The sequence below is a fragment of the Crinia signifera genome, chromosome 5 (genome assembly GCF_055691185.1).
Source record: "Crinia signifera chromosome 5, ASM5569118v1, whole genome shotgun sequence".
In the NCBI taxonomy this organism is placed as follows: Eukaryota; Metazoa; Chordata; class Amphibia; order Anura; family Myobatrachidae; genus Crinia; species Crinia signifera.
The window spans coordinates 290,558,742-290,580,812 of record NC_139221.1 but is presented as its reverse complement, the minus strand read 5'-3'; the positions used below and the strand labels follow the sequence as shown (position 1 = coordinate 290,580,812).

Here is a 22,071-nt window from a genome sequence, read left to right as displayed (position 1 = left end):
ATTTTTCATTTTCATAAGGTATGAAGGAGAAAAAGCACCCCAAAATCTGTGCCCCAATTTCTCCAGAGTACGGCAATGCCTCACATGTGACCAAAAAATACCAGTTGGGTGCATGGCAGGACTCAGAAGGGAAGGAGTGATTTTTGGATTTTGCGGCTCAGATTGTGGTGGAATGAATGGTGGGTGCTATGTGGCATTAGCAAGACCCCCGAAGCACGGTGAAATTATGAACCTAATAATCCATAGATGTGTGGTATATTTTAAAACACTCCTTTATACATAGGCCGGGTTTGTCGGGGCAAGTGTCACACTGGAAAATAGTTTGCTTTCTTATTCCCTTTTTATAGCAAACTTTGCACCTTTTTTGTGTCCTGCCCTTTTTTCCAGTGGAGGGGATTTCATCAGGAAAATGCTGCCCTGGTACAATACGGGGGCCAGTACTAGAAGTACTGGGGCCCTCTGCCTGCTGGTTCCCAAATATTAGGCCCTTTATGACTTCCTCTTGAAAGTGCATAAATGTCCCCCTCTGGCTGGTAGAACGGAATAGCACGTAAGCGTTATACAGTGCCAGCTGGATGATATACACGGCCAGCTTCTTGTACCAGATTTTTGTTTTCCGCAGGGCACTGTACGGCTTCAGTACCTGATCTGAAAGATCCACTCCGCCCATGTACCTATTGTAATCCAGGATACAATTAGGTTTTGAGGTGTGGGTACTGGTACCTCGTACAGGGACGGAGGTGGTACTGTCTCCGTGAATTGTTGTCAGTATAAGGACATCCCTCTTGTCCTTATATTTGACCAACAACATATTTTCGGTGCATATTCCCCTGCTTTCACCCCTTCTCATTACTTGGGCAATGTGCGTTTTTGGGAGGCCTCTTTGGTTCTTGCGCACAGTACCGCAAGCTGCTGTACCTCTTGAACCAAGGGCCTTAAACAGGGGGATGCTGGTGTAAAAGTTATCCACATAGAGGTGATAACCTTTATCCAGGAAGGGGTGCACTAAATCCCAGACAATTTTTCCACTAACACCTACGAGGGAGGGGGGGCATTCTGGCGGTTCAATTCTTGAATCCTTCCCTTCATATACCCTAAACCTGTGGGTGTACCCTGAGGTGCTTTCACACAGCTTATACATTTTTATGCCATACCTTGCCCTCTTACTGGGAAGGTACTGGCGGAATTTAACCCTTCCTTTAAAATGTATAAGGGACTCGTCTATGCAAATGAATTTATCTGGGATGTACATCTCTTCAAATTTGGCACTGAAGTGATCAATGACCGGCCTGACTTTGAATAGCCGGTCAAAGGTGGGATCATCTCTGGGTGGGCACTGTGCATTATCGTTGTAATGCAAAAATTTAAGGATTAACTCAAAACGATTCCGGGTCATGGCCATACGGTAAAGTGGGGTGCTGTACAGAACATCTGTACTCCAATATTGCCTAAATTCTGGCTTTTTTTCTATGCCCATATGAAACACCAGACCCCAAAACGTCATCATCTCTACTGCATCTACAGGGGTCCACCTAGCAAATGATGACGTGGGGTTTTGAGCAATAAACTGCTGGGCATATAAATTAGTTTGGTCCACCATTAAATTTATAAAATCATCAGAGAAAAATAATTTGAAAAAGTCAATTTCTCTGAGACCTGTTGAATCAAATTGGATTCCTGGGATGGCCCAAAACTCAGGAACCTGGGGCTCAAAATTGTCTGGTGGTGGGGTCCATACGAGATCAATTATTGGGGGGGGGGTCTCAGCTGCTCTACGGGGGCGTCTTTGAGGGGGTCCCTCATCACTAGAGGAGGAAGAGGAGCTTAAGATGAATCCTTCAAATTCCCCGCTTGCCTCACTGGCTGTGTCAGAGTCAGAGGCAAGCATGGCATATGCCTCCTCCGCTGAATACATTCTTCTGGATGACTGGGATGACATTTGGGATGACATTTGGGATGACATTTGGGATGACATTTGGGATGACATTTGGGATGACATTTTTATTTTTGTGTTTCTGGTAGTGAAATGTTTCAACACGTGTATAGTGTAGGGGGGGTACAAACTTTATTTCAATGTAGTATGTAGTGTGTAGTGTGTATGTAGTGCAGAAAAAAAAAAAAAAAAAGGTCCTGCGCCAAAAATTGAGCACAGATGTTGGTCAGTAACGTCCGTCACTGAACAGCGCTCAAAGGCAACAGGAATTTGATCCAAAAAAAAAAAAAAAAGATCAACCCTGTGCCGAAAAAGCTGATCAGTGATGTACGTCACTGATCAGCGCACAGTGGCCACAGGACACCCACAAAATCACAGTGTGTGTAAAAAAAAAATTAAAAAAAGACCCCACAGCACCCTAAAAAAAAAAAAAGGTGATCACTGATGCGACACTGATTACCAGTGAGGGGCAGCAGGTGCACAACCTTTGGTATACATGACAGGTATACTGTATATAAAAAAAAACCCTGCACCCCCAAAAAGTTGCTGATCAACTCTCTGTCACTATCTCTCTCTATCTATCTCTCTCTATCTATCTCTCTATCTCTCACTATCTATCACTCTATGACACTGCAGCAGCAGCACTGACAGTTATATATATAAAAAAAAAACCTGCAGCCCCAAAAAGGGGGGGTAGCAGACACAAAATATAGCACTCTCTATCACTATCTCTCTATCTCTCACTATCTATCACTATCTATCACTCTATGACACTGCAGCAGCAGCACTGACAGTTATATATATATATAAAAAAAAAACCTGCAGCCCCAAAAAGGGGGGGTAGCAGACACAAAATATAGCACTCTCTATCACTATCTCTCTATCTCTCTATCTCTCACTATCTATCACTATCTATCACTCTATGACACTGCAGCAGCAGCACTGACAGTTATATATATATAAAAAAAAACCTGCACCCCCCAAAAGGGGGGGTAGCAGACACAAAATATAGCACTCTCTGTCACTATCTCTCTATCTCTCTCTATCTCTCTCTATCTCTCTCTCTATCTCTCTCTATCACACTGCAGCAGCAGCAGGAAGTCACAAGAAGTCAGATCCAGGAAGCATCCAGCACACTACAAGCAGTGATCAGGTGATCAGGTAAGGTATTTGCAAGGATCAGGTAAGTATTTGCAAGGATCAGGTCAGTATCACGGCAGATAGGCACGGTGACCGCTCTGCACGCAATTCCAGACCGGAATGGCGTCTGCAGCGCAGTCACCGTTAGTTTAAATGTCGCGCCTTGGCTGTGATTGGTCCGTGGGTCCCACGGACCAATCACAGCCTTGGGGGCAGGTGGGGTGAGGTGTCGTTGTCACCGATGACCCCCTCATGCCCCCTGACGCCCGGCGGTGATTGACACCTGTGTTACCGAGCGTCTGATTCGCTGGTAACACAGGAAAACGCTGTGAATGGCTGTTCACACTGAACAGCCAATCACAGCGATCGCCGACGGGGGGCGGCATCGCAGCCCCCCCTGGGCATGCAGGGACATGTCTGCTGTCAGGGACAGCAGACATCGTCCCTCTGTCACTGCGTCTCTAGACGCAGTGACAGTTTAAAGTCATGACGTACATTTATGCCATGTGTCGGGAAGTACATCCCGACCATGACGTAAATGTACGTCAAATGTCGGGAAGGGGTTAAAACCTTCCGTGGTAAATTTTGCTGGGGCAGGATAAACTGCACAGAACGTCACTTCTCCCTCCCCATTATTTCTGCTTCGAGTACCATAATACTGTATGAACAGTGTATGATTCTTGTGAGGCCCATACACACAAGATGCTTTTCATCTGGAAATTGGCTGGTGTGTATGGGCCAGAGATGCAGGCACGGTATTTGTTTCCTAGCACGGCGCCCATCGGGTCCCATCGCATACCTTAACTTAAGGTATGCGATGGGACCCGACCGACCTGATTTCAGGCTTTTTTAGAGCTTTCCCAACAATTGAAAAATTGGGTCCATCACATGCCATTATAATGGCATGCGATGCGACCGACCCGATTTAACATTGTATGTCATGTTACAGGTAAATGCGGGTTTAAAATTGGGTCCATTACATGTATGGTGTAATCCGGGCAGCATGGATGGTGTAATGGTTAGCATTACTGCCTCACAGCGCTGAGGTCATGGGTTCGATCCTCACCATGGCTCTAACTGTGCGGAGTTTGTATATTCTCCCCGTGCTTGCGTGGGTTTACTCCAGGTACTCCGGTTTCCTCCCACAATCCAAAAATATACAGATAGGTTTATTGACTTCCAACAAAAATTAACCCTAGAATGTCTGTGTGTACATGAGGTAGGGAATATAGATTGTAAGCTCCACTGGGGCAGGGACTGATGTGAATGTTCAAATATTCTCTGTAAAGCGCTGCATAATATGTATGCGCTATATAAGAAACTGTTAATAAATAATAATAAATAATTGCATGCCATTATAATGGCATGCAATGCGACCAATGTGATGGACCCAATTTTACATAGGAAACAATGTTAAATGGCCCATTGTTAACGCCACCCCAGGATGAACGCCAACCCGAAGCGCAGCGAGCCCGCGAGGGGCAGCGTTACGCATCCTCCGACCTTTTCATACCCCCACTATCCACGTCGGCGTGGAGTTGATTTTATATAGTGTGGCGAGCGCAGCGAGCCACCGAGCCCGAAATGTGGCAAGCGCAGCGAGCACCACGAGGGGACGCGTAATTCCTGTGAAGTTATGCGCATCCCCTCGCGGGTCTCGCTGTGCTCGCCACGCTTCGGGCTCGCCATGCTTTGGGCTCGCTGCGCTCACCACACTATATACGTGTACAAGTACAAAATCCCCTATCTGTGTGAAAAATCCATTAGCTGTGTACAAAATTGCCTAGCTGTGGGTGTCTGTATTGTAGGTAATTAATACTGGATTATCTTCACAGAACCAGAATACTGTTTTTTTTCCCCATTTTTTGGGGGTTCATGCTACTTTTGGCTGATTTTCAGATGAAAATCGCCAAGTGTGTATGGGCCACCGATGGGAGACCTGCTCATCACTAGCAAAGTCTCCCGTCTGCTGGTTTGACCAGCATCCCAGCGATGATGGATGATTTTTCATCCATCATCGCGTGTGGGTACACAGCACGGGCTGAAAGATCAAACACTTTCAACTTGCAGACCACCTCGGCGCCTCCCCTTCTCCCGCCCCTGCTCCTTCCCCCTGCTCTGTGTTGTCATGAGCAGGGAGAAGCCATACATTACCGGCCGCACATCCGGCCTCGACCTCACTCCTGCCTGCCCGTTCGCCAGTCATTCGACTCACTCGCCGCAGCAGTGACCGTCGTCTATGGCTCTCCCACCACGAGAGTTTTAATATTTTATCTTTTCTCACTTCTCCAACCAAACAATCATATTTATCTTTATGTTGAGTTTCATAGTGTCGATGCAAATTATATTCTTTGAACACAGACACTATATTCTGGCATATCAGACATACAGCTCTTTCCTTGTACTGCATGAAAAAGTAATCATAAGTCCACTGTTCTTTGAATATCCTACACTCCGAGTCAATTTTTCTTTTTCTTGACATCATTGTTTCCTAGGGATTCCAAATTGCTATTAGTAAAATGAGGGAGGGAGAACCAGTCAAACGCAGTCCAATTAGTGCTCACCAGCGTAGCCCAAGTAGTGACCATGGGACTCACCTCTTCAGGGGGTAATAATGCTCCCAACCTCCTCCAAGCTGCCTCTGTGCTCTGATGCCTCCATTTCCCGAACTCTCTCTCCCGCTCTTCGCACTCCCGCTTCAGACCTTCACTGCCCACAAGTCACCGCTCAGGCGGCCCTCCCAAATGCCCTGGCTTCCTCTGAATCCTGGGAGATGAGAGGACAACAATTCTCATGATCCAGCGCTTCAGCTGGCCAGAAAATCGGTGGTGGCTGCCGCCCCTCTTCCACCAATGACAGTCTTTCTCATGTAAAAAAATGACTGACAGGCAGCGGCGGCATAAACACCCGGCGGGCCATATAAATGTCCTCAGCGGGCCGCATGTGGCCCACGGGCCGTAGTTTGAGGACCCCTGGGTACTTGTGTAAAAGCACGGCACCCACTAAGCAAATAGCATAGTGGGCTATTCTGCGTAGTGAAATCGTATCGCATTGCATGCCATTATTGTATGCGATGAGATACGATTTGCCTATTTAATTTATTCACCGCTTTCTGTCAGTGAAAAAATCAAAAAACTCGTATATGATCGAAAAATCAGGTCCGATGAAAATCGGATCCGATATCGCATCCGATTTTAACTGTTATAATGGCATTTGATGTGGTATTCAATTAAATGACATATGGGGCCAAATGTAATAGGGTGAGCATTTCAGAAAGTGAGAGTTTTTGGTAGAGTTTTCCCATGTTTTTTAAAGCAGCAATCAATTACACTGCAAAACAAGGTTGATTTTGCCTTGTAATTGATTGCTACTTTAAAAAACACGGGAAAACTCTCCCAAAATCTCTCACTTTCTGAAACTCTCACCCTATTACATTTGGCCCATAATGTCATTTATTTAGGTTCCCCCCCCCCCCCCCCCACAATATCAACGTCAGCCCGAAGCGCGGCGAGCGCAGCGGAATGCGTCCACCCAATGTTTTCATACCCCCACTATCCACGTCGGTGTGGAGTTGATTTTATATAGTGTGGCGAGCGCAGCGAGCCACCGAGCCCGAAGCGTGGCGAGCATGGCGAGCCCCATGAGGGGGCGCGTAATACATGTAACATAATACGGGTCCCCTCGCGGGGCTCACTGCGCTCGCCACACTTCGGGCTCGGTGGCTCGCTGCGCTTGCCACACTATATAAAATCAACTCTACGCCGACGTGGATAGTGGGTGTATGAAAAGGTCGGGCGGACGCTGCGCTCGCCATGCTTCGGAATGACGTGGATATTGGGGGGGACCTAAATAAATGACATTATATGTCATTTAATTGTATACCACATTAAATGCCATTATAACAGTTAAAATCGGATCTGATATCGGATCCGATATAATCCGATATCAGATCTGATATCGGATCTGATTTTTTCATCGGGTCAGATTTTTTCATCGGACCCGATTTTTTGATCGTATACGAGATTTTAATTTATTCACTGACAGAGAGCAGCGAATACATTACATAGGAAAATCGTATTGCATTGCATTCCATACAATAATGGCATGCGATGCGATACGATTTCACTACATTAGCGTACGTAGGGAAAGTGGGCGCTAGTACACAAGTACCGACCCCTGTTATAGATTATTCTCCCTCAGAATATTGCTCATTTATATAAATGTAATATTAGCAACATAAGACCTAATTGTGGTTGGCAAGCTGCTGCTTACTGAGTGCTGAAACGCCACCCAGCCGAATGCCCTCGGTACCATGCAGGGGGCTGTGTTCGCTAACACATCCCCTCGCATGCGGCCGAAGGGGAAAGAAATCACTTGATGGTCGCTGACCATCAAGTGATTTCTCTTCCCTTCGGAAATAAAAGTCTGTCTGAACTGACTTTTATTTCCTCTGCAAGTTGCCGAAGACTTCCTGTGACATCAGACGCACGCCCCCGGCAGTCATCAGCCCGCCTGCATTCCCATGGGAATGCTCAGTGTTTTCATGAGGATGCTCACAAAATGTCGGGCATTCCCATGGTACAGCCCTGTTTCCACCCCTGTCTGCCCCCGGCCCTCCCTCCCTCCCCACAACGAATGGCCCCATGAGTTTGTATCTCGCCGAAGCCATTTGGTGCCAAGTTTGCACATGCACAAAAATGCGCATGCGCAAACCCCGACCATCGGGCTGGGGCCAAATACGGATCTCTATGAGCTATCCTGAATCAGCCCCATAGTGTCCACACTTGCTAGAGACCTGGGGGATCTGGGCCATCTTTAGCTTTCATATTTGGGAAGAGCAAATCTACTGCAAATTATCTATTGTCCTAAACTCTTGTACCCTTTACAAGTAATCCTGGTTCTCTTATCCCAAAAAGATGTTGTAACAATTACTCAAATGTTCAGGAATTTCATATGGAATAATAAAGGGGCAAAAATAAGTATGATTACATTATACCAACCACAATGGAATGGAGGAATTAATTTCTAGGATATTCTAATGTATAATTATGCTTCACTACTTATTGAATTGTTTAATTGTATTTTTGAATATTGAATTTGAATGATATGTGAAAGATTGGCTGACGGCTCAACAGGTCTATTCCAACAAGCTATTGGAGCAGAAGTTTTTACCCTGAATCTTACATATGATTGATAATGAGATCCCACCCAAAGCCTTAGACAACCCTTTACTAATGACTACTAGAATACTTTGGCTCCTTCTATGGGCAGTATTCAACGTGAAATATTCTCCGTGCATGGCAAGAGATTTTTTCTCTCGCCATGCACTCGCCCTGTTCTGGAGGGCTCGCTGCCTCTCCTGCTCCCAATATTCAATGTGGTTAAGACTCGCCGCCACTCGCGGCGAGTCTTAACCCCTGCAGAGGACGAGCGTCCGCGGCAGGGAGCTGGCAGGGAGCCGGTGGGACGGTGGCAGCCAGGGAGATTAAAGTCTCCCTGGCTGCCCCAGAACATATGTGGACGGGAGGTGGGCTCCCCGGGACCCAGGCAGCACAAGCTGCCCCCCCCTATAGCCAGCGGGGGACCCAGTATTCACTGCACCTGATCGTGCATATGTAATGATCGGATGCAGTGAATATATGAATATCTAATGAGCGGCTCGAGCGCTCCGGCCCCCTGCTGGCTGCTCTGTGTAAAAAAATAAAAATAAATTAAAAATATATATTTTTTACAATTAAATATATATTCATGTGCTTATAAGCACATGAATAAAAATAACATGCCCCTTCACCAAAAAAAATACAAAAAAAAACCTTTTAGTTTAAAAGTTCACATTCCAGTTCTCCATGAAAAGATGGAGAATTGCTACACGGAGAGACATGGCGAAAATCACTTAAAAAGACGGTGAAAATATCACATTGAATAGGGTGGTTCACTTTTGGAGAGCAAAATGCTCCTTCCAACGCGAAAACAGCACAAACTCGCCATAAAACAAGGCAAATTTTTCTCATTGAATACTGGCCTATGACACAAATATTGAGTTTTTAACTAAAAACAATATCCATATATTATAAGTTTTTTAGAGATCCTTTGGAACATTCTACATTAAAAACAGGTCTTTCACAATTTCCCTAATGTGATGGCTGAAGATTTCTTAAAAATGTTAGAATATTCAACCACCACATCCCCAATAGCCAACTACACAGAAATGTATATGAATTTCTTTCATTGTGCATATATATCTCCTGTAAGAGGGTAACAGATGAGTATTTTAGGGAGTCCTATCTGTCTTAAATACTCCCATGAAAAAGCAGACCTATTACATTGTTTTTGGACTTGCGCAAACATCAAACGATTTTGGCAACAAGTTAATGAATTTACCACTGCACATTTGGTTAATTTTGTCCCATTAACTAAAGAATGGAATATTGCCCACTGACTCAGTTTGAAAATGCTTTCAAAGAACTCTATGGTCTGAGACCTGTGTAAAATAGCGGATCAAACTGTAACCATTATGCCGCGGGCATAATATATAGGCGATAATTCGAGGGGTGCACAGCACCAGCAATCACGAATCTACCTTACTGTGCGACACAGACAATTGTGAATCGAGAATTACATAGAATTACTCAAACACTAAGTCACCTATTTGCCCTCCAACTATTAAAAGAATACTCACTGATTAAAAAGCGCTGACCTAATCTGATACAAAGAGTATACAAAAATCACAACATACAATTTAGGGATACGTGGGATCCACTACGTTGGGGTTAATATCCCCTTTTTTATACTTACCTTGTCTTACCCTTACATGTGTGTTTTTATATGTCGCAGTTCTTAAAAATAAAGAATAAAAGTTATATTTTATAAAATTTCTCTTCTGGTGCGCCTTCCATGTGACAATCTTTCTTTCCTTCTTTAAATTTGATATACCTATTGTCCAACTGCAGCACACCCCATACCACATATTATGAGATACTGAATATAGGGGTCCTATAAGTATATTGAACCATACTGGCAAACCCCTCTTTGTTGCTTGTTATGTAACTATCATTTGCCTTGTATATTGTATGAAATTAAGTTAATGTAACATTTTTAATTCTCCTCTTTAGAAGGTCTTTTACCTAGTTTAAAACAGTAGAGTATACAGTAGATCGGAGTTACAGTATTCATAATTTACAAGATATGGATTTATGAGTGCGTGTCCATGAAAAATAATGCATAATATACTTCATTCATATAACTTTCACAGGAGGATATTGATGAAGAAATTGAAGCAGAATATAGCATACTGAAAGCTTTGTCTGACCATCCCAATGTGGTCAAATTTTATGGAATGTATTTTAAGAAAGACGCGAAGACTGGGGATCAGTTGTGGCTGGTTCTGGAGGTTTGTTCATAATCACATAACTACTGTACTTCCTCTCACTAATGTCTTTACTCAGCTTCTATTAGAAGAAAGAGCCTAATTCAGACCTGATTCCTAGGCTGCTTTTTTCTGCAGCCCTGCGATCTGGTATACGCTGCCCTGCCAGAGTGAATTTCCGCCCCGTGCAAGCCTGCAAATTGCTTGGATCATTTAATAGCTCCAAATCCATTCGCAAGCCACTCGCCATCAAATGATTTTCCCAGTGTGCGCAATCTGTGCGTAGCCCAGGACTTACTCTGTGGCTGCGATAAAAGTAACCAGAGCTGACATCACACGACTTCATCTCTTGGCATGCCTGCGTTTTTCCTGACACGCCCAGAAAAGGCGGATTTCCATCCCCCAAATGCCGGCATTCTGTCAATCAAACAGCGTATGGCCAGTGATGAAAAAAGTAGCAGGATTTTATCACAGGAAGGCCCTGTGCATGTGGACTGTGGGCCGCATGCATGCGCAGCCTATCCATAATTGCCGGATATGCGCAATGACAGCCATGCCAGCAGCTCTGAATTAGGCCCAAAGTTCATTTTCAAGAGTTGGTTGGCCTAAGCTTGCAACCGCGTCTGACGTAAACCATGATTCCATCTTCCGCAGTTATGCAATGGCGGATCTGTTACTGATTTAGCAAAAGGACTTCTGAAAAGAGGCGAAAGAATGAATGAAGCCATCCTTGCTTACATTTTACATGAAGCTCTTATGGTAAGAACTTAATGCAGCATTTAGCTTTATAACGCTCTGCTATAATAAAGTACTCTAGAAGAGTGTCACTGTGATAGGAGTGAGCGCAGATACAGTAAGTGCTGTGTATCATGAAATCCATTGCAGTGCCTGGTAGTTGCCTGTTTCAGCATGAATGCATCGGTTTCCATGTCTGTATTTGATCTGATAATGGTCTCCTTCCTGCTAGGGTGAGCTTGCCTTTGTGGACTGGACATTTTTTTGCTGCAGGAGTGTTGGTTGTATAGACCTTGCTCAGGTCTGTTCGCAACAGCGCTAGGTTCCCACGGGGACCAATGTTGCATTTCTGCACATGGACATACGCAGGACAGCGGGCGGGGTCGTAGAGGGGCGTGGGGTGGTGGGCTGCCCCATTAGCTAATGGGAAAGTCCCATAACATCCATTTGCATGCCCTGCTTGCAAATCGTGCTTGTGAATGGGTGGCGGCAGCCAACCATTCGCAAGGTGAGGCTTGGTTGATACGCAAGGGTGCGGATTCGCATCCGAGTGTATCAACCAGAATAACCCCCTATGTTTTTAAGGTGGGTACACATTAGACGAGTTATGCTTAACTTGTACAATAACGATATTCAATGGGAATTTGAATTCACCCCCCTCCCTTTATCCTAGGTAGCCCTCATACTCACTACATGCTCTCATGATCATCTCCATCGATCTCCTTTATTTAACCCCTGCTAGTCTTTCAGTTTCAGCCCCTTTGTCAGGGCATATGACAGCAGAAGTTTAGTTGTGTTGCAGACTGCAAGACAACTGTGGCTCATATGCCAGCAGCTAATTAGAAGCAGCTGCAACAAGCCAGTCCATGGCTACTTACAGGTCCGCAAGTGAATGGTGTCAAGTTTAAACTACCACTGCCATCTGCCCTAGTGTCAGGACCCTGATCAGACACATTTCTGTGCTGTAGGTGTTCTACCAGTGCTGGGATTCCATTTTCGGTCCCAGCATTGTTGGCCACTGCTGAGAAGTAGCGGTATGCTAGAAGTTCATTAGTTGTAAGGACACATTTTTTGCTTGTCCATTTCTCCACTATTTAGAAGGCTTGATACATTTCCCCCTCATATACAGCATTATGTATTAGATCATGATTGCCAATTATTTCTATGATTTAGTTACAGTAGTTCCTTATTTTGCCTACGTTTTGTGCATAACAAATAATTATCCTATGTGTAATGCTACACAATATTGTTGAACTATATATTATAGATTAATTATAGTATTAGTATTATTATTAATAATAATAATAATAATAATAATGTTTCTTCTGTTCTGAAAATCATTTTCCATCAGGGCCTTGAACATTTGCATAGTCATAAGACAATTCATCGCGATGTGAAAGGGAACAATATCCTTCTGACAACAGAAGGAGGCGTCAAACTAGTGGATTTTGGTAAGACAATACAGCATGTTATAAAAATAACATTGGCAGCAATAGAAACAGTGTTTGTTACATGTAGTTAAGGTAATATACTAGATGCAAAATACAGTATATATAATGTCAAGTATTTTTACAATACTAAACTGTAGCACAGCAAAACCACCATTCATCTTAAACGTATAGCTCTACTAGCATGTGTCACAGTTTGAATTGGGAATATGGTAGCTGCAATGGTAAAAGCAATATTAATATCTGAGGTGGGACTAGGCCCAGATACTGAGGGGCATGGCCTAATATAAGGAGGTGTGGCAATGCTTCCTTCCCCTCAGAAGGGAAATAAAAAAGATGTGCTCCTGAGAGGGGGGGTTAGAGCGACTGTCAGAAGCCACTGACAGGTATGGAGGAGGAGAGAGGGAGTACAGCAACAGGTAGAATCGGGGCCCTACATCAGGTCTGGGTGGTTTGTAGCCCCCATGCACAAACAAACGCACACACTCACTCTCAACACTACTGACTACAGTGGAAGTGCATCAAACCTTCGAGAGAGGCAAAGTGGAGAAGTTGGTCATAGCAATCAATGTGATTAGTAGTTATTGAGTGGGAAGCAGAAATGCTCCAAATTTGGCCTCTACAAATGCATATGCAAAAAAGCTGCAGAATTAGATACATTCCGAAGTTCAAATGCAGAGGGTAATGCCATCCTTAGATGGCATTACCTTCTATAAGGAAGCCTATCTGCTTCTATCGCATTTCCTTCTGAAAGAGAGAGGTCCAATTGCATCCGTACCAGCACCCGACCCTCTTCAGACCTCGCGGCACATACTTTACTTGATGTATGTGCAGATGGACTCTAATCCTACAAGTCCACACCAGCATAAATGACAGCTGTCACCCGTAGCTGTCTTTCCAGGAAGAGCTGTACATCTCCCATCACATTTTTAACACAGTACTTTCCAATTAATCCCTGTAATACAAGAACTAAAAATTAAATTGAACTGTTTAAAATCAACTTGTTCTTACTTCACGGTCCACGATGGGTATAGAGAGAGAATATAATAGTGTGCCCAAAGCATGGCGAGTGCAGTGTTATACTAATACGATGTCCATGTCAACAAAGGTCAACATAGACACCAAAAAAGTTAAAAAATAAACTTGTAACGGCCTTATACTGTGCTGATCATTTCCATGTTGACCTTTTGCTTGTGTTGACCTTTTGCCAATGTTAAACTAGACAATGTGGACCATATTTCATGGGTCAACCTATTGCCTGTTGACCAATAGTGGCCAACCTATTGACTGTTGACCAATAGTGGCCAACCTATTGACTGTTGACCAATAGTGGCCAACCTATTGACTGTTGACCAATAGTGGCCAACCTATTGACTGTTGACCAATAGTGGCCAATCTATTGACTGTTGACCAATAGTGGCCAACCTATTGACTGTTGACCAATAGTGGCCAATCTATTGACTGTTGACCAATAGTGGCCAACCTACTGACTGTTGAACTAGACACTGTCGACCTAATAATCCACACCCAGAGAAATAGAAGAGAGGTTTTTCAGGAACTGTGTACTAGAGCCACAGTTCTACCAGATGATCTATCATTATTATAGCTAATTTGTCATTCATACAGTATCAGAGTCTGCCCCACTGGAGCCTGAAGTCTAAATTCCCTAACATACAAGTTTATACACATTGGGATTTATTGTTTTCGAATCGGTTGGAGCTATCAGTAAGCTTTTGGATGTGGGCAGAAATTGGATCATGTGGAGGACCTCATACAAATAAGAGGACATACAAACTCCACAGATAGGCCATGGCTAGGAAAGCAATTTACGATCTCAGTGTTGAGAGCAGTAACGCTAACCACTACACCATTTTGCTGCCTATAATCTAGAAACACACCTCCATGTTTTAGTTTTAAATCCTTGTTGTGTTTTTTTGATTTTGGCAAAACCACCTTCAAATGTCTTAGTTTTGGATCTGGATTTATTAAAATTGTTAAAAACAGATACAATCATGTAACCTGGATGCTAATGTGTAGCATTGCAGCATGAGCTAGAGCTCACATCCTCTCCATATATGTAAAATGGCCTCCGACATCACAAGTAATGGATTTACTTGAAAACCAAAATGAGCAAAATGTCTTTTTGAGATCTGAACTTGGCAGAAAGACCTGTACCTGTTTGACTCGGATCCCCACAGTTCGGGTGTGATTTTCATAAAAACTGGATAAAGGGATGTATAGTAGCAAAATAATAATAAAAAAAAATATTGCACATATTGAGTCATCTCCATGTTTTTATAATACAGTAGATATGGTTTATGGATTCCTATTTGTAAAACATTTAGGTAGAAAAATATATATTATAGTCGAAAGTATACATTTTTAAGAAAGAAGCTACAGAATTTAATAGTATTATATACAAAACATAGCTTTACCAGCAGGGGTGTAAATTTAAAAAAGGAGCCCAGAAGCAATGTAGACAGAGGTACTATCCAACCCCCCCCCTCCACACACACACACACACACACACACACACACACACACACACTGACCTCCTTGTCTTTGGCTTGTTCACGTGTTGATGCCTGTCACTTCATGTGCGTTAGCAAAGCTGGGAAGGCACAAGTGGAGTTAATTGTGATACTAAAATTGCAAGTTCTGGATCATCTCCAACCAAGTCCTCTAAGTTCTCCACAGCCTCATGTCTCATTGTTTCTTTCCAACTGTTTCTGCAACTTCAGTCCCTGCAGTGTCTCTTTATGCCCACAGTGTCCCTGCAGCTCTAGCCAGCCTCTGTCTCTTCTCCCCCATGTCTCTCCAGCTCCAGCCAATCACAAACGGTAACTCAGTCCACAGGAATTTACATTGTGATGTCATGCAAACCACATTGCAAGAAATTAAACTTTAATGCACTTACTGTAGCGGGACCTGAAGAATAACACAGACATTGACTCTACACATAGATACATCTATATCCACTGCCTGTGCCACTGCAGTGTCCAGTAGAGCACAAACAGCAGTTATAAATTGATTCATCTGTGGGACCTTTTGGGGAAAGGCACAACTGTGTCTGCTGTAATTCCTTGTTGTTGTGCTTGATCCTCAGTACCCGGAGCCCAATGCCTCCAAATCCTCCGGTAGTTCATGATGGATCCTATCAATACACTGTTGTGTAGCAGCTTACTTACAGTACTATATAAATTGTACATTTAATATTACTTTTCTTTACATAATACAGGTGTATCAGCTCAACTGTCAAATACCCGTCTCTGTCGGAATACATCAGTAGGAACTCCATTCTGGATGGCGCCCGAGGTTGGGTATTATTTGGTCTTTCACTATGTTCTTAATTTAATAACTGTATCATTCTCTAGAAGGGTTGAGGGGGATTCAACAAGAGGCTATACAGTGCGTTATTTAGGGAGGAAAATGTTGATAAACTTAGATAAATGTGCTGTACATATATAAATATATATAAATAACGATTGCGTTGACCATGGAGTTGCTGAATATGTTGATGGGCTTATATGTGTGAACATTGAATGACTCTAAAATCTTCCCCAAGTGGTGAACTGCTGAAAACATGGGGACACACCTCATATCAGAAGACTGCTCATGTACCCCCCGCCATGTGACTGAGAGCAAGCCTCCAGCCCTCTTGTGGGTAGAAGCCGATCAGAGAGAGTTTGTGTGTGGTGCTTGTCAGAGGCCATCGAGTGCCAACAGAGCATAGAACCAGAGAGGAGGGAGGATAAATCAGTGTGCGAGAAAAGCAAGAGATTGGAGAGAAACATAGGGGTAGCAAAGAAAAGAGTAAATGAGCATCTACTATCATTTTTTGAGTATATTCCGTAAAATAATATCTTGAATCTGATTGGTTGCTATGGGTTGATTTAAAAGGTTTGATACATTTCCAACCTATAGTAATGAAAAAAGAGAAACACAGACAGTGAAATACAGTGAAAGATAAGTTAAGAGTGTGAGAGAGATTATTTAAAAGAATATAGGCGCAGATGTATGAAGCAGTGATAAGGAGGAGAAGTGATAAAGTGCCTGGGGGCAGATGTATTAAGCCTTAACAAGAGATAAATACAAGGGTGATAAAGAGAGAAAAACGTCCAGCCAATCAGCTCCTTATTGACTTTTTTCAAACACAACCTGTAACATGGCAGTTAGGAGGTGATTGGCTGGACGTTTATCTCTCTTTATCACCCTTGCATTTTTCTCTTGTTAATGCTTAATACATCTTCCCCCTGGTCCTTTATAACCAGCCAATCAGCTCCAGACTGTTAAGTTACCAGCTGGGTTCAAAAAGGAATGGTTAGAAGCTGATTGGCCGGTGATAAAGTACCTGGCACTTTATCACTTCTCCTCCCTTATCACCGCTTCATTCATCTACTCCATAGACAGATATAAAATTGAATCTCAGCACTATGAGGGGAAGATGGTCATGGGCTTGGTCCAAGTTGTATGATAGCGAGCAACACACATTGCATGGGGTAAAAATTTAATAGTATAAGATATTCAGAAAGTGAGAGATTTGGTAAGAAAGTTTTTTTTTAAAGTCCCAATCATTTACACTGCAAAATCAAACTGGTTTAGCAGTGTAAATGATTGCCACTTTAAAAAGAAACTTGCTGCTTTAAAAAAAAAACCTGGATATTTCTTACCAAATCTCTCACTTTCTAAATATCTCTTCCTATTAAATTTCCCCCATGATCTTTGATTGGCAGTTTCAGGTATGGAAATCAAGGTTGAATCTTCTGAAGAACGTCTTGACATGGTTCCCACCTCTACAACAGTTATGACAGTGTCTAGGTCGACAGTCAATAGGTGAACACTAAAGAGTTGATATGCACATGGTCCACATAGACAAAATGCTGACACCAGCAAAAGGTTAACAAGGGAATTATTGACAGATGCAAAGTTTACTATGGGGTTTTATTTTTTTGGATGTCAAATTGTACATTTTATCACATGGCCCCAAATCAGTGCACTCAGTCCTCTTACATGGCTTGCTTCACTTGACCATGCCTCAGGCAAGGTAACGCGCTCCGCTACAGCTGGACAATTTAACGTTCCCAATCGGTGTTGACTTTTTCATGTGTTCACCATTGTCAATTTGATCTTTTGTGTCAACCTTTTGTCTATGTCAACCTTGTCCAGCTCGACCATATGGTCTTGACCTATTGTCTTCCATAGACACTGTGGACCTATCGACCAGATACCCTCTGCTTCAGCCACCGCATAGCACTGTGCTCAATTCCACCTTACCCACAAATAAACCACCTGCCCTGCTGTGATGGTTCCTTGTACAACCACCACACCGGGAACATCTTTGTGGTCACACTATTCATACTATAAACCTAATGGTCATGCAGAGCAACTGTTTTTATAAATGTTGTACAGTGCATGCATAGGAAACTATGTTAAATTATGCTTTAATATATACATATAATTACTTTTAACTTTAATTCTACAAAGAGAAATGCTTTATGGAGTCAGTGGGCCTTCCAACCAAAACGTTTCTACTCGGCAACTGTAGAGCCCCCCATACACTTTTGAGATTTGGGCCTTTTTCACATGATTTTGATGGATGTGAGAAGCATCAAATTGTCTGACTTTTGCACATTAAATCGGATCCGGAGGTTGTTATTGCTGCAACAAGGATACTTTGTATCCCGCAGCAATGGGATACATCACATGCTAAGTGACCGCATATAATGTAACTTATGTGATCTAGCCCAACAGCTCCCTGGTGGGGAGTTGATAAAGTATTGCATAAGATGCTGCATGTGATACTCTGGCCAAGTGTATGGCCACCTTAAAGGTCCATACACACTGGGCAAAAATATGATATGACAAATACACACTCAGTGTGCATACACACTGAGCGTTTTCACCCGTTTTAGCAATAGTCCCAGGGTAGACCGCTTTCCATAGCAGGACACTATGGAAAGCAGTCCATGCCCTTGCTCATCTGCTAATAATACCAGCAGATGAGCAGCCTGGCCAGTGATGAGGGGGGCGCGTGCATCACTGCTAACCGCTGCCCAGCACACATTGGGCGGCTTTCAAGCTGAAAGCTGCTCACCTAGTAAACTGAGCAGCTTTCAGATGAATGTCGCCCAGTGTGTATGGACATTAAGAGTTGAAAGGTGCAGGATTGTACATCTGTAAAAGTGCTGACACAGAGAAGAGAGGCTTCTTTGGTAGAAAATGTATACCGAAATCTTTCCACTATTCCATAATTAGTGTCTGCAGCACAAAGCACTTCATCAGCCTATTCTGAACCATCTCATTAATACACTCTTTCTAGTTACTTTCCTATTTTCACATTAGATCTTCGCTGTAGCTGAATTGGCTCCAGATTTCAAATTAATGAAAAATTCTAAAATTCAATTATTTTCTCCATTTGAAGTACCTGTGACTAATGAATAGCAGTCACTGTAGATCTTCTCTCGCTACCGGACGGTTGTCCTGTGGCACTGGATGGTGATCAAGAGTGGGTGGATGGGTGATGGGCAGCAGTTCCTTCCGGCTACCAATACCTCATCTATGCGTTTCATGCTTGGTAGCACTTTTTCAAGAGTAAAACTAAATTTAATTGAAAAATAATCATGATCACGACCACAAAATTAATAATTGAAATCCACCTGTAATAACATAAACATTTAGGAACATTGAAAAGAATGAATGCTTCAGCGACAAGTCAGCCATATGAACGTACATATTCAGTATTCAAAGACAGTGGCGCTAATTATTTTTAAATACATTTTATACAGTATCGCCTGAGCTCTATGTTACATAATAAAATAGTAGAGTTCATTCATTGTTTTGATAGGTGATTGCATGTGAGCAACAGGTGGATACAACCTATGACTCAAGATGTGATGTCTGGTCTTTAGGAATTACAGCAATAGAACTAGGGGATGGCGATCCTCCGCTGGCAGACTTACATCCGATGAGAGCCCTTTTTAAAATACCAAGGTACTTTACCACTTTAACGTTATTATTTTTATTTAGAGTGACATGTATCTTATATTTTTGTTTAAAGTTGCATGTATTTTCCTATTTTCCTTTTACCCCCCCTTGGGTGCAGCAATAATATGTGTGCATATGTACTTTGAAATGCATCCAACTATGGGCAATATTCAATGACTATAATCGACATGTGCAGCGAATCCTGTTTAGGATTCGCTGCACAGTCGCCGTGTTTCATAGGGCTGGAGCATTCGCTGCCAGCCGTCGCTGACACAGTATTCAATGCCGCAGGAGCTCGCTGCCCCTGACGGCGAATCTTAACCCCTGCAGCGGACGCCGCAGGGAGCCGAGGGACAGCGGCAGGCAGGGAGATGGAAGTCTCCCTGCCTGCCCTAGAATGTATGTGGGGGTTAGGAGGGCTCCCCCGGGACCCAGGCTGCACAAGCTGCCCCCCCGGGAGAGCCAGCAGGGGACCGGCTAGCACTGCTCCCGATCGTGCATGTAATGATCGGGAGCAGTGAATATATGAATATGTAATGAGCGTCTCTCGGCTCCCTGCTGGCTGTTATGTGTAAAAACAATATATATTTTTTTTTAATTAAATATATGTTCATGTGCTGTAAGCACATGAATAAAAATAGCATTTTAAAAGTTGAGATTCCACTTCACCATGAAAAGATGGCGATTGCTACACGGTGACACACGGCGAAAATCACCTAGAAAGCAATTCGCCATCTTCTCATTGAATACACTCTCAGTTATTCACATTGAAAAACCCATTGAAAAACCACAGCAAATTGCTGAGACTATCAGACGGCGAATTGTCCATCATTTACTGTTCGCAGACGGCGAAAAGTGCACGTTGAATGGGGTGATTCACTTTCTGACACAAAAAATCACCTTCTAACGCAAAAATAGCACAAATTCGCCATGAAACATGGTGAATTGGCCTCAATGAATACTGCCCTATGAGTTGCACGTATTCTCGTATTCTGATATACAGTATGTTAGCCTGCAAGTTGTATGTTCTGAAATTAAACTAGGAGCATTTCTGTTAATGATGATTGTGCCAACTTTGCCCAGGATACATCTATATGTTGGGATTCATTCTGCACCAGTTTATACACCTAAAACTACAAAGAGAGATACATATGTAGATTATTTTATACATTTGCATAAATGTTGCAACTATGTAAAATATAATGAGGTATAGTTGAGATTTTAGGGTCTGATTTCATAGCTCCAATACAGGATTCATGTTCTGAATCCTTGTTAAACAAGCACAAATTTACATACAAGAATACTTAGACAGGTTTAATATGTGTGCATGCTTTATACTGTACTGTATGTATGACTACGTGTTTTCTGTCAATGCTTATATTGTATTGACATCTAGTAGTATATCCATGATTAGTGATACCTTTAAAAATGTTCATGTATTCTTTAATATGTCCTTAGTTATGAGTTGCTTACTTACTAAAACATCAAAAACTTTTATCTATTTATCAAAATAATCATAGTTATTATTGCAGGAACCCCCCACCAACACTGCGTCAGCCAGAACTGTGGTCAGCAGAGTTTAATGACTTTATTAGCAAGTGAGTACTAATGTAAGACTGATTTATTACAAGATGACTTAAACACTTTGACATCACAAATATCACAGTACGAGGGAAATAGCTGTTTATGCATTAGAATGGCTGTTGGTACAGTTAACTGAGACAGGAAAAAGCATTATATAATATAAAGTTATTACAATTTCTAATAAGGTAAGATAGATGGAAGACATAATGTAGTTTACCGTTCATAGGAAGGAATTCATTGGAAGATAGAGAGTAAAGTGTCAATAGGTCGGCACAGGATGGTCAACAGGTGGTTGACATGGTCAAAATGTCGAAAGTTAACTGGTCGATAAGGACTTATGTTGACAAGTTCAAAATCTTGATAGGTTTTAGGGTTAGATTTAGGGGTAGGGGTATAGGGTTAGGGTTAGATTGTCAGAGGGGAGAGGTAGAGTTAGCCATTTGGCAGAGGGTTAGGTATAGGCTGCAGAAGGGAGGCTTAAGGTGAGGCACTGAGCGAAGCGTTAGGTGTAGTTTTAAAATAACCCCAAAATATTAGCATGTTATCCTTTTGACCCTGTTGACCATATCGGCCATTTATTGTCGACCTCTTCACCCTGTCAACCATTTGACTACCTGGTGTTGACTTATACGTTTTGACTGTCTGTCACATCGGAGATCTATGTTGAACCTTGCAGCAGACTTTTCCTTTAGGCTCCTATTCATTTTCAAGGGCTGACAAATAGCTATCAATCATACCAAAAGCTGTGACTGCGTACACTAAAATCCTGAAAAAATACAATGTTGCTCCAGTATGGGTATGACTACTCCGAGATAATAAGTGACTGAGGAGGCAGGGGTGACAGGAAGATAGTAGATGACTGGTGTGGCATGAGTGACAGT

General features: G+C 42.8%; 1 protein-coding gene across 5 annotated transcripts in view; it reads left to right on the top strand.

Moving 5' to 3' along the window:
• The window catches only part of MYO3A (myosin IIIA), a 199,572-nt gene that overhangs the window by 41,862 nt on the left and 135,639 nt on the right, over window positions 1–22,071 (top strand). For all 5 annotated transcript variants that reach the window (XM_083189240.1, XM_083189241.1, XM_083189243.1 and 2 more), the window contains 6 exons: window positions 10,326–10,463; window positions 11,094–11,198; window positions 12,526–12,625; window positions 15,861–15,937; window positions 19,467–19,612; window positions 21,139–21,204. In XM_083189240.1, the coding sequence (XP_083045366.1) occupies window positions 10,326–10,463; window positions 11,094–11,198; window positions 12,526–12,625; window positions 15,861–15,937; window positions 19,467–19,612; window positions 21,139–21,204 (632 nt within the window). The remainder of the gene's footprint in view (window positions 1–10,325; window positions 10,464–11,093; window positions 11,199–12,525; window positions 12,626–15,860; window positions 15,938–19,466; window positions 19,613–21,138; window positions 21,205–22,071) is intronic.